Genomic DNA, 13,667 nt, shown 5'->3' with positions numbered 1-13,667 from the left:
GTATCACCGTCACACGTGCGATCGACAATCAGATCGACTGTTGCACCTTGTCCTCGAGTACCAGTTCCTACAGCTGGTGACCATCTTATGTTCTTTTTGCGGCGAAAATAAATTGACGGGTATAACCTTCTCCCTTGGTTTCCCGGCAGCGACAGAGTCAGATGTTGGCGTTGATGGCTTGCCCTCCCTGGTGCCTTGTCCGACGGTTGAGAGTTTGGTCTATCCGATGGAGTTTTTTCCAAGAGTGGTTGGCTTCGATTTTCTAGGGCCTTGTTTTGGACCGGTTTGCCATTTCTTTAGGTCTTTGTATGTTATCAAATTTGATCCGATATGCATTTTTATATTTGTATTTGTTTACGTAAGTTCCGATCATATCTATATTTTTTTTATATAATACGTAGAATCACCAATAATTTCTCTTCAATTAATAAATAGGAGAATAATAAGTTTTAACGTACTCAAACCCAACTTATTTTGTATTAATAATAATATCTATAACAATTGAATTAAAATTTAATACACATGTGTTTACATTATTTAATTAGTAGTTTTGATCTCAAGTAAATTTTTTTTTTAGCCAGTTGTTTTTCTTCGTACAAAATCTCTACTAATTAAAAAAAAACTTCCTATAGCAGTTAGGCCTAAAGCATGAACCCAAAATTTTTTTCTACTTGGGCCCAAAAGAGATAATGTGACTACTTTTGTTCCAACATAAACCCAACCCAACCCAACATGGACATTACTGTAATTTCACAAAAACTAGGTTTTTGTGTATTGCAAAGCTTCAAATCTCCACCTATGGCTGTACTGCCTCTCAAACCCTAGCTTCAGTCTCTTCTGGGATTTGCTTCAACAGACAACCCCCCCCCAAAAAAAACCTTGAACTTTTTCCGCAGTCAAAATGGGTAATTCTGAAACTCCTCTAGCTCATCACTAATCTTTTCTAAATCATGTAATTTTCTGCTTAATTTCTTGCTTAAATGGGTTTATTATCTTTTTTTCTTGGTAGGTATTTCTCGTGATTCGATGCACAAGAGGCGTGCCACTGGAGGTAAAAAGAAGGCTTGGAGGAAGAAGAGAAAGTAATAATCAAACCCATTATTTCCAAAAAAAAAATTGTGTTTTGATTTTTCTTGATCAGTTTTTTGTTCTGTTTGATATCTTAGAAAGTTGATTTAGGATGTTCTAAAAGCAGAGGTTGTGTCCTTGTAATTTACTTAACCAAATATACAGGTTTTAGCCTCTAGTTTCAGATTTAGCTTCATTTTACTGTCACATGAATTTTTGGAGGAATTTTATTACTTTTATTTGGGTTTTTTTTTTCTTTGTATATTTATTCGAATCGTATACCATGACCAAAGATTAAAAGCTATGTTATTTATTTAATGATTGTAAAAGCTATGCCATATTAGTTTTTGCTTAGATGCCATAGATCTTGTCCTATTTTCTTTCTTAGAGTGTTGTTTCTTTTGGTGTGTTTGAGTTTGTGTTCATTTATATATTTCTAAATTTTGTTTATTTTTTTAAGGTATGAGCTTGGAAGGCAACCAGCAAACACAAAGCTTTCAAGCAACAAGACAGTTAGAAGGATTAGGGTTCGTGGTGGAAATGTCAAGTGGCGTGCTCTCAGGCTCGACACTGGAAACTACTCGTGGGGAAGTGAGGCTATGACTCGTAAGACCCGAATTTTGGATGTGGTGTACAATGCATCCAACAATGAGTTGGTTCGTACTCAAACTCTGGTTAAGAGTGCTATTGTTCAAGTTGATGCTGCACCATTCAAGCAGTGGTATCTCCAGCACTATGGTGTCGACATTGGTCGCAAGAAGAAAACAGCAGCCAAGAAAGAAGGAGAGGTAGGGCGAATACTTTTTATGCTATAATCACATGGGTACTATTTCAATAGATAAGCTCCTATGTGATGAGTTAATTGTTTTAGTTGCAATTATTTGCTTAGCCTTCTGTGTCTGGTTCTTTAAATCCTCAAATGATGGCATTTCTTGTTTACAGGAAGGTGAAACTGGCACTGAGGAGGTGAAGAAGAGCAACCATGTCTTGAGGAAGCTGGAGAAACGACAACAGAATCGCAAGCTCGATCCACATATCGAGGATCAATTTGCAAGTGGTCGTTTGTTGGCTTGTATCTCTTCAAGGCCTGGTCAGTGTGGCCGCGCTGATGGGTATGTCGTTGACTCGAAACTTCTCTTACAAAAAATCCTTAAAACATATTCCTTAAACCTCTCCCCTTTCACCATGCAAACTAGTTTACCAGTCATTGTAACTATTATCATTCGTATTCTAATGCGAGGTTGAATGGGTTGGACAGGTATATCTTGGAAGGCAAAGAGCTGGAATTCTACATGAAGAAGATCCAGAGAAAGAAGGGGAAGGGAGCTGCCTAAAAATTTTGTTATGTGAGCTTTTAACATATCATGTCAGAATCTCCTCTCTGCTACTTTTATCTTTTTACAGGACATTCAAGATTGTATTAGTTTTTGAACTTTTTAGTTTGAATGTCAACTAGTGGGTTGTTGTGTAATGTTGAACAATATAATATTTGTGTTTGAATTTTGATATTCTTGAACTTTATAAATGCAGGCCTTCATCTTTTCTGATTCTTTTTTTGGGGGGTGGGGGGTTATAATGACCAAAGTTGGTAGACTTTATGAGGTAGGGAGGGACTAGGATTACTCTCAAGGGGCCTGCAACTGAAGCTAAATTTTAAAATGATGGCTACTATGGATTTGTAGGCTAGTCTTTAATGGCAACAATGCACATCAATATTGTAAGAAGTTCATGTTGGCTTGTGAGATTGAAATGTGAGAATTGTTTGCTAGAATTGTTCGGCATTGTACTCACATCTAATTCTCAGAAGAAAGAATCCGCAATGCACAGCATGTGTCTAAGGATGACTTTTTTTAATGTGGTGTTAATGCACTTTGGCCCCTTTGGTAAGAGGGGTGATATGTTAGCACACTGTTTGGTTGTTGAAAATTGCTATATTTATTATTTTTCTTATTTGTGTTTTGCACATATATATTTTTACTGTTTTGAGATTGAAATAATTTTAGACAAATTATAATCCACATCATCACTCACAAGCAAACACAATTTATACTCAACACTACAAAACATTCAATTCGTGTCTATGAGTCGGGTTCGGACTGATTTTATGTTTGTTTGTTAAGCCTAAGTTTGGTCTGAATTAAAAATAATTTTAAATTTTGTTCAAGTTTAATTCGGATAAAAATATTAAAATTTGGGTTCGACTTATTTTTATATAACTTTTTTTTAAAAATAATACATCAAAAAATTTGAAAATATTAAAATAAATATTTTTAACAAATTAAAAATAAATGTGCAACTTAATAAGTAAAGTCTTTAAAATGGTAACAAATTTACAATAAAATGAATTTAAAATAAAAAATATTAAATTAATTTAATTTAATTGTCTAATTTTGTCTCTATTTTTATAAATTTCAAGTAATTTTCTAAGTGAGGTTTTTCTTGAAAACACCTTAAATTAAAAAAAAAATTTGAACAAACACATTGAATTCAAAATTGAGTAAACATGATAGTGTAGTAAAAACATATAAATAAATGTAATAAATTAAGTGAATAGTTTTTAAAAAATACCATGAATAGGTTAACACATACAAACAGAAGTCTTTAAAAAAACGAAAATTTTAGTAATAATCTTTTTAAAAATGAGTTTAAAAAAACGAAAATATTAGTAATAATTTTTTTTAAATGTACTTTTGAAAATGAAAATTGTAAATTGAGAAAAAAAAATCATGGTACATAATATTTATAGAGTTATTAGTAGGTAATTAGGATTAAACTATAACTATGATTTAAATATTAAATTATGATCTATTTAAAAAAATTATGATCTAATAGGTAATAGCGATTTTAATAAATAATTATGATAAAAATATTTTATAATATATGAGATTTATCAATGTCAAAATAAATAAAGGGATAATAATAAAAACAAAATCATTTAATTTAAGTTATAGGGTTATATAGATAATAATGATAAAAATACTTTCTGTTATATGGGATTTAAGAATTTTTTAACGTAAACCAAACTTGGAATTTTTTAAATGTGAAATTGTAATTATGAAATTTAAATATAAATAAATGTATAAAGGATTTATAAAAGTTTTCTCGTCATATTATTTATTGTCACTTTTTAATTATTTAATGACATTTCTATAATTTTTTCATTCACATAATTTTGGTAAATTTTTTACTCTAAAACTCAAACTTAGAATCTTAAACTTCGAACTCAAACATTGAATTCTAAACCTAGAACCTTGAACTCCTAATCTCGAATCTAAAACTCTAACTTTGAACTTCAAATCCCAAACCTTGAACCATGATATTGAATTTAGTATCTTGATCCTCAGACCCCAAACCCTGAAGGTTCAAGTTTGGTGTTTAGTGTTCAAGGTTCGAGGTTTTATAGTTCTAGATTCAAAGTTTGTGGTAAATAATTATCAAATTTATTTTTCAATAACATGAAAAAATGGTTAAAATATCATTAAAAAAATTTTAAAAAACAATAAACAATATGATAGAAAGGATTCTTAAAATAATTTTATCGAATTTATAGAAACAATTAAAAAATCTTATCAATACCAACTTTATCATGAATACAAGCATCGATTAAATTGGAGGAGATCAGAATAATAATAATGGGCATTAATTAATTTAATTACCAATTCAAATAATAAAATAACTTTTATTTATGTTTTTTATTTTTAAATTTCGGATAAGATTTATTTATTTAAATTTTTTTATTTATAAAAAGAACAGAAAAATGCGCGCTTAGCCTCTACGACGCCGTTTCTCTTATTACATGATTCAACGATACATAATTTATATCAAGCTCAACTAATTCCATTTAGAAAAACAAGAAGATGCTATTAATCAATTGATTACTTTAACGCGGATCTTCAAAAGTTAAGAACTTTCCCTTTCCTGGGTTTTCGCTTTTTTCTTTTTTGGGATTTGATCGACAGCTCCATCGTCTTCTTTTAAAGTTTTCATCTTTGTAAGTTACTTCTAATTTCGCTTTTTTTAATTGAATTTTGCATTTTATGATACTTGTATTTGTTTAATTCCATCCAATAAAAAGGACGTATTGATGGGTTTTGAATGAAGTATCCTTCTTTTTCTTTTATTTTTCCTTTTACAATTGGGATTAATTTGGCTACTAAATTCTGGGGAAAAAAATTAATATTTGAACTTATACCCAGTTCAAAGAAGGTTTTTTTAGAGACAAATATGAGTTTCTTTTTATTTTTAATTAGGAAAAGAAAAGGGGGGGGATTTTGTTGATGGTTCTAAATAAAGTTTATGTTACTAAGTGGATGAGTGTGTATAATTTGATTGCTTTTTTTCAATATAAGCTGATATCCAGTTGCAAGCAGAATTTTATTTTTCCTTGTGGGTAATGGTCTAATTCTTTTTTAAAAAGGGCATCAAATTCAAAAGGAGGAGATAAAAGGAAATTTTGTTCTCAGAATTATTAATACTATGGTTAATTTCTCTTATATGTTCTTATTTCATAGTTTGAATGATGTTTTCAAGTGTGTAAAATTTTTGCTTTCTGGTTATATATTAAGTTTTTTTTTTTTTTTTAAAGATCAGATTTTGACTTTCATTGTTATTTGTTTAAGGTCAATGGCATCTTCTTCAGACTCATGGATAAAAGAATATAATGAAGCAGTAAAAATGGTTGATGATATCAATGCCATGATATCTGAAAGGAGTTCCTTGCCTGTTTCGGGTCCAGAAACTCAGCGTCATGCATCGGCTATACGAAGAAAGATTACTATTTTAGGGACTAGACTTGATGGATTGCAGTCCCTTTTGTCTAGACCGACCGGGAAGCCCTTGTAAGTCATCTTAGTTGAGGTGCATATAGGACTGAATTGAGGTTCGATTAGTGATTTTGATTGTATGTGATGTTTATAAATGGCACTTCGTTATTTGCTTATGATTGAAGTATGTTTTATCATGACCAAACCAACTTTGACTGTATGTTGATGCTTTATACTTTGCTTACAGAACGGAGAAGGAGATGAATCGTCGCAAGGACATGGTTGCAAACCTGAGGTCAAAAGTGAACCAGATGGCTTCTGCATTCAACATGTCAAACTTTGCTAACAGAGATAGCTTGTTGGGGCCCGAAAGTAAGCCGGATGCCATGAGTAGAACGGTTGGTGTGGATAATTCCGGCCTTGTTGGTCTTCAACGACAAATAATGAAAGGCAAGTTATTTTAGTGCTAGCTTGCAAAATGGTTTGAGTTTCCTCGATTTATGAGGGTTGACTTTTTTCGAGCAGAGCAAGATGAGGATCTTGAGAAGTTGGAGGAGACAATAGTAAGTACGAAGCATATTGCATTGGCGGTCAATGAAGAACTTGATCTGCAAACCCGACTAATTGTATGTTTCTATTTATTTCTGCTATACTCTTTTGCCTCTTATTTCTATAAAATAAATGCTAGTGAGGTTTGATTCATCCACCATAATACATTTATCTTGTTCTTCCTCTGTGCAGGATGACCTGGACCAACACGTGGATGTTTCTGATTCTCGTCTGCGGGTAAAATAGTCATTATTAATTAACAATTTTATATGCATTGCAAAATATCCTCCTTTCTTTTTTCGAATTAAACAAGATCCAGTTACTGCTTTTGAATATATTTCTATAGTCCAACTACATGTGATCCTAAAGTGGTATGTGTCTTTTTTTATATTTTCACTCGACAGTCATCCAAGCTTTATTAGTAATAGATGAAATCCTCCTCAAGTTTACTAAGAACTACATAGTCTTTGATTATTGAATTCTGTTGGAACCAAACCGGTTATCAGTAGTATTCTTTGTCAGCTGTTAGATGAAGCAGAATAAAGCAATACAGAGCTGTTGATATGAAAATGTTGCTTTTGCTTTACTTCCATATTGTTTGTGACCATTGATATGTTGGTAGTGTGAGCAAGGTTGGATCATTTGAAATATTCCATGTTGAAAGTGATGTGCGCGTATTTTCTTAGTGCCTCAAGTCCAGAATAGTTACAATGTAGAACACCCTTTATCACTTACCATACTCGTTTCTAGTGTCGCCGAGGGTGTAAGATGCACTCTCAGCACTAGAATCATTGTGTCATCTTAAGGTGATACACACCAAAAAAATCACCTGAGTGAAGATAGGCACGATATGTACGTGTTTGTGTTTTTTGTATATGTGTTATGCTTAAGTTATGTAATTATGATAATAAACTCTGAAGACTGCTCCAATTTATCTGAAAAGCATGCCAAATTTTTGTTCCTTTTGTTAAACATATGCATGATTTCCCGTGTTTATTGTTGAATATTCGAATATCATCCTCTTTCTTACCAGTAAAGGTAATATGCTAATGAAAAATATTAAAAAAAAGACATTGAAGAGAACTTATAATATATGGACTTGTTTTGCATCTATTGTCTTACTAAAAAAGGTGTCCAAGTGTACTAGGCATGCATGCACCTGATCAAATGCTAGCTTGTCTGATAAGTGATAATATATGCAGTGCCTTTGGTGCATGGTGTTAAGGGTCACTTCTCGGCGACGTTGCTAGTTCCTGTAACTTTGATATTGAGGTGGCTTCTAATAAATATGTTTTCCTTTGGTTTTATCTTGTTTTGTAACAGAGAGTGCAGAAAAACCTGGCGGTATTGAACAGGCGAACCAGAGACAGTTGTTCCTGTATGTGCATGCTTTTAGCTGTGATCGGGATCGTGATTCTGTCTGTCGTCATATACCTACTCATCAAATACTTGTAATACCAACGAACACTGAACCCAACAAACTTACCCTTTTTGTTTTGTTTGTGGTCAGAATTTGTTTTTTCAACTTTTATTCTCTTGATTATATGCTGGAAATTTTGTTTGGTTATCCCCTCGTTTCTTCGAATATTTTCTATGTTACTTGGACTCGAAGTAAATGTCGGATATAATTGTGGGTATGCTCAGTTTTTTTCGAAGGACACAATGGCTGGACACAGGTATTCTAGAACAATGAGGAGTCCATGTAACAAGATGTGAAGTAGTCTTGTTGAGTGAGCTATATTTACAACTCTGTAAATTTACTTTGACTCTTAAATTAATGTCGACTTGAATGACATGAGCTTGTTTTGATGTACTTCTGACCTTTTCTTTTAAAGAAAATTTACCGTATTCAATAATAAACTAATGTATAGATTGTATATAATCTTTGTAAGACACTATCACTTGAATGTAATAATAGGGTAAAAGTATCATAAAGGCTCTTATACTAAGAGTTAGATTGTAATTTGTCCTTTCTGTCCATTTTAACTGTTAAAACTGGTTTTTATAAGATCTTTATAAATCAACATAAAATACATGTGACACTCTCTGATTATTTTGTCAATCATGTTAGCTTTTAACAGAAAAGATTAATTTGTTTTTTAGTTAGCTACAAAAATTAATTTTCCTTTTTTTAATAAAAAGACAAAATATAATTAAACTCCTACCATAAGGACTTCCATGGTACTTTTACAATTAACGTATCGCTAAAGAATGTAAACAAACATCTTGGAAACAATGATGATTATTAATAAATGTAATCTTTTTTCGATATTATTTCATCAAAAACTGCATAATGTCTAATGGAAACAACACTATTTTTTATGAAAAACTGAACAAATGAGAAACAAATAATGAAGTACTGCTAACATAATACCAATTCAAAGTTCAAGCTTTGAATAAGGATTTAATTACAGAAACGACATGAGAAAGACATATTACATGACAACTAAATTCAGAGGCTAATCCACAATCAAATATGACTACAGCTTGTTTACCGATAACCTCGCAAATGATCTCGTGCGAAGAATTTCACTCTCCTTCACTCAAAATGGGGACAATGAGTGGTTTCATTTGTGCAAGATATACAATTGCCCACCTATCAAAGCAAAAAAATTAACATTACTAGCAAGCCAATGAAACAAAACATGTTTTACTTATTAAAGCTAGAGCTATACCTAAAAGTAGTTACAAAGATAAATTTCGTCAAAATCATGCCGTGTTACTTGGACTCAAGTAAGAATGTCAGATAAGTGATGTGTCTGATGCAAGTGTGTTCAATTCTTTTTAAAGCTTTTCTGTGTCTCCATACCCATGTCTGAATATGTGTCGGACACGGATGTCAAACACAAGTGTTTTAGGAAAAATATAGAGTTGAAGCAGCATAGAACCAATGAGCTTAATGCAGGACATAGGTCATTTTTATGAAAATTTGAAGCTCATCATCAACCATGACAACCTAATGAACTTGTGAATCTACCTTACACCACAGCCATTACTTCAACAATCATAAAATCCAGCTAATTCTCACAAATGGGCAGTATATTAAGGAACTCAAAAATATCAGACTTCAATAAGGTGTCCTATTTGGTGAATTAATAGTTAAAGAACTTAAGGAACAAGCTAGAAAAGATATTATTCTCATTTAATGACAAGTTCTTTATATACACCTTCAAATCAGATTCTTGTAAAAGCATACAAACTTAACACATGCCAAAAAGAAAATTTAGGCTCCGCTTGGTCTCAAGAAATAAATGTCATTTTTGTTTTTGGTTTTCTGGAAAATGGAGAACACTAAAGAAAATGTGTTTGGTTGAAATTTTTAAAAATGGATTCTGGAAAGCGAAAAATAAAAATATATGAAAATTAGAAAAGAAAAAGAAATTGTTTTCATTGTTTTTATTAAAAGTTCTTATTAAAAATGATTTGTAAAATTGAAAATGTTGAAAAAAAAGGTTTTTTAACTCTGAATTTAATTAATGAATTAACCCTGATTCAAATCAATATAAACACAATAATATTTTTCTTCAACAGTTTTTAAATATCAAATCTCTGACCTTAGTTCAAGTCCATATAAATGTACAAACTTACTTATTTTACTTCTCATGTTTCTATTGTTAAAAAAAAAGAGAATGAACGATTTTCATATTTTCATTATTGAAAACAAAATTTTATTCATATTTACCAAACATGTTTTTTTATTTTCAAAATATCAAAAAAAAAAGTTTTTTTAAATGAAAATAGAAAATAAATACACAAAATATTTTCAAAAAGAAAATGAAGCCTTAAAATCCTAGGAAGGAAGAGTAGTTCCTCCTTGCAGAAACAATAGGAAGAAAAGGCAGTGGCACCATATGATTCGTCTAAAACAAAATTTTGGAAGGGCAATGAGCATAGCCAAAAGAATCCCGCAGTTAAACAATCATCTCGCTTTCAACATTTCATCTTATTATTGCGTTACAAACAGTATCTATAAGAAAGTCAAGCTACTACAGAAGAAAGATAAAATGTAAAGCAAAAATGAACTTACATCATCCAACAACAGACCGTTGCTGTAATGACCAGTGTTAGGTGGAGCCTGTATAAATAAAACAAGGAAAAGCAGTTTTTCAATGAGAGCAAGGAAAATCTAGGGAGACATTACTCTTCTCGCCAGGAAATAGTAATCGAACAAAAGAAAACATCCAGTATGATAGTATCTAGATAGCAAACCAGGCTATGGTTACCAAAACATGGTACTACATAACTAAAATCAACGCAGATCAGTTTTCTAGTCACTGATCTTTTACCCAGTGGCAGTATTTTCAAGGGTGCAAGGCACAGTCTACGTGCTAGAATCCTTATATGGCCCAAGGCACCAAAGAAAAACAAAAAGAAAGGAATAAGAAGCTTCCCTAAGTGAAGTAAAGCACAAAATGTATATGGATTTATTTTTGTATACGTGTCTGTGTATACATATAAAATAAGGTTAAGATATATAAATAAGATAGCTAACTCCAAAGAGTGATCTAGTTTTTCTTTGATCAATATGCATGATTTCCTTATGATCCCCATCTATGGTTGAATATCAAATATTCCAAAGCATATTATCCCCTTTCTTACTCATAATGGTACAACTATTGAAAGAAGTCTAAGAATAAAAGAAATGAAAGAGAACTTTGATTAGCCAGGGCCTTTCTTCGGCACACATATTGCCTTGCAAAAAGCACATCTCAGCGCACCCATTGTGCGCCTGATCGGAACATCAGTTCATGCCCGAAAAGGATCAAGGCGTTTTTGTTGTGGCACAATGCCTTGAGACACAGCTTACTGCAATCTTTAGAGTAAATAACCACAGCACAAAGAATTCAGCATTGGTTTACAGTGCCAACTCGTTATTCTTCCAAGTTGCAATACCACATTAAAGCACATTTCATTGAAGTGTACCAATCAACAGATACCCTTTAAAAGTTTAAACTTAGTTAAAGCAACATCAAACCAGATTGTAAAAATAATAATAATAAATACAAGCTTTAACATATGAATTATAAATCTAAAAAAGAGATTGTGAAGAGGACACTCACAGATTAGCAGAGGGACCTCTGTTACAGCAGATTCTGGTACAAAGCGATGCAATTATCCCAATTACAGCAAAAATCAGGGTTGTTACCAAGAAACCCATATTCCAGATGTCGATTTTACACAAAATTTCCTGCAAAAACAATAAGGATGTAAATTAATCAAAAACAAATATGGAGATAAGATGAAATTCATATGCTAAAAACCAAAACCTTTTGTTTGATTTCTGGGAAAATGGGAGAAAATAACAGGAATTGAGATCTTAAGCTTGGATTTGGAAATCAAATGGCTGAGGTTTCAGTTTTTAGTTTCGGATCTTCCCCAACAAAGGAACATTGAGTGTTCATCAATGACCCGTCTCATTGAGCCCAAACTTGAAGTAAATGGATGCCCATTTTGGGCTAAGATGATCCAATTGTGTCAAATATTGGGCTCAAATGGATTTTGGGTACTATGGTCTAATTTGGGCTAAATTGGCTCAAATATACCTTAAAATCACCAAATGCACCTAAATCATCTTAATATTACTATCTAAATCTGAACCCAAATTAAGTATCGTTATTTGTCATATATCTAAATCCGCAAAAAATTTAAATTCAAAATTTTAATCAGATGTGAAATATCTAAATCTACAAAAATTTAAATATGTTAATTTTTTTTAAAAAAAGAGATATAATTGAATCAAAGTATGTAACGTCCCATACTTAACCTGATTGTCTGGTTCGAATTACGAGATGTTATATTCATTATTGGAGTAACTACGATCAATTACAATTGAATTGAACAATTCATACATATTATTAAGTTCAAAACATCATTAGGACATGTTTTACAATTATATACAAGATTACAAAAACTCTTTATATAACTCGAGGTCGAATAAAGATCAATTTGTAAAATTTTTAAACTATTGAGTTGACGTTGTAACTTCTAGGCTTTCAGACCGCGATGCCACTCACTAACTGTTCCTCATCATGACGTTAAATGTACACAAGTGTTGGAACAAATAACAAATGTACTTATGTAACAAGGTTATAATTTTTGTATATGATTCGGTTGTATTAATTGTATCTGTATATGATCAGGTTGTATTATGTTAAAAGGTATTGAGAGAGCACTTCTTTTTATTTGTATAGAAACTAGCATTTTCGCGTGCAAAATTGAAAGTAAACTCAATTGAGTCACTTGGTTTACAGCAAAATTTCTAGGGAAAGAGTTCTAGTGGAGAGTGATCTATATTAAAAGTATAGATGTGAAGTTGTTATATGTTAGGTGAATATGACTTAAATCATAATTTATACTTGTTGAATCGTGGTGAATTAGCTCTTTATACAATACTCTGTAGAAGAATTTGAACCGTGCAACAAAGTTTTCAATGTACATTTTTGTGTTTCACGTGCACTGTTTTCACGTATTCTAGCTACAATTTACCATGTATATATATGAACTTATAGCTTTCAGGAAAAAGCAACAAAATAAATAAATTTCTATTTATATTTATATAAAACATTTGACTAGTTTGGTGTCACGAATTAATAAAACACTAAAATATTGTATGATAGGTCATAAAAAAAAACTAAATCAACTAAATATTAATATTTTAAGTGATTTATATTTTCAAGCACATTTGATAATTCATAAAATAATTGTCTCATAGAAATTTTCTATGACGAAAAATTATAATTAAATAAAGAGTTACTTATTACTTAATGTAGCATATTTTTAATTATTTTTAATTAATTTCTTTTAATATTATATTACAATGTAAAATAAAAAAGATAAAAATATAAAATAAAAAATTACATAATTTAAAATTTATATCTATCAAATTGTTTAATTATATATCATACTTAATTTTAAGTAATATATCAAAACATATTTAATTTTTTTACTTAAATTTTCAACTTAATTTTTTAGTTTTCCAAAAAACATATATTGTTTCACGGAATAAAAAATGAACTGTAAAAAGAGAAAGGAAAAAAAAACTTTCAATTTGTGCAGATGGTGTAAATAGAGAATGTCATAGTTTAATAACCATTTCATAATTTTTTAAAATTAAATAATTAAAATGTAAATTTATTAATAGTTTAGTGTCTTAAATTTAATTTAACGAAAATTTTATGGTGACCTTAGTGGTGCCCATATAATCTTGATTTTTACTCTCTTTTTTTTCTTTCTGTTTTGCTGACGTGGCTACTTTTCATTGCTCACTTCCCCATAACCACAAAGCCT

General features: G+C 31.0%; 3 protein-coding genes across 3 annotated transcripts; 2 read left to right on the top strand and 1 right to left on the bottom strand.

The window, feature by feature from the left end:
* Nucleotides 1–729: 729 nt before the first annotated feature.
* LOC107926334 (40S ribosomal protein S8) lies at nucleotides 730–2,593 on the top strand. The gene is made up of 5 exons (XM_016857168.2): nucleotides 730–905; nucleotides 1,010–1,082; nucleotides 1,529–1,856; nucleotides 2,011–2,180; nucleotides 2,327–2,593. The coding sequence occupies exons 1-5, from the start codon at nucleotides 902–904 to the stop codon at nucleotides 2,400–2,402; spliced, it is 651 nt and encodes a 216-aa protein (XP_016712657.2). The 5' UTR covers nucleotides 730–901; the 3' UTR covers nucleotides 2,403–2,593.
* Nucleotides 2,594–5,687: 3,094 nt separating this feature from the next.
* LOC107926302 (syntaxin-51) lies at nucleotides 5,688–8,193 on the top strand. Its single transcript, XM_016857134.2, has 5 exons — nucleotides 5,688–5,906; nucleotides 6,079–6,281; nucleotides 6,357–6,457; nucleotides 6,573–6,617; nucleotides 7,704–8,193. The coding sequence occupies exons 1-5, from the start codon at nucleotides 5,692–5,694 to the stop codon at nucleotides 7,833–7,835; spliced, it is 696 nt and encodes a 231-aa protein (XP_016712623.1). The 5' UTR covers nucleotides 5,688–5,691; the 3' UTR covers nucleotides 7,836–8,193.
* A 536-nt stretch (nucleotides 8,194–8,729) lies between these two features.
* LOC107926303 (V-type proton ATPase subunit e1) lies at nucleotides 8,730–11,799 on the bottom strand. The gene is made up of 4 exons (XM_016857135.2): nucleotides 11,648–11,799; nucleotides 11,441–11,568; nucleotides 10,408–10,455; nucleotides 8,730–8,976 (listed from the first exon to the last, which is right to left on the bottom strand). The coding sequence occupies exons 2-4, from the start codon at nucleotides 11,536–11,538 to the stop codon at nucleotides 8,910–8,912; spliced, it is 213 nt and encodes a 70-aa protein (XP_016712624.1). The 5' UTR covers nucleotides 11,539–11,568; nucleotides 11,648–11,799; the 3' UTR covers nucleotides 8,730–8,909.
* Nucleotides 11,800–13,667: the final 1,868 nt, after the last annotated feature.

The sequence above is a fragment of the Gossypium hirsutum genome, chromosome A08 (genome assembly GCF_007990345.1).
Source record: "Gossypium hirsutum isolate 1008001.06 chromosome A08, Gossypium_hirsutum_v2.1, whole genome shotgun sequence".
Taxonomy (NCBI): domain Eukaryota; kingdom Viridiplantae; phylum Streptophyta; class Magnoliopsida; order Malvales; family Malvaceae; genus Gossypium; species Gossypium hirsutum.
Note: the sequence above shows the minus strand (reverse complement) of the source record. Positions and strands in the feature narration are given on the sequence as shown.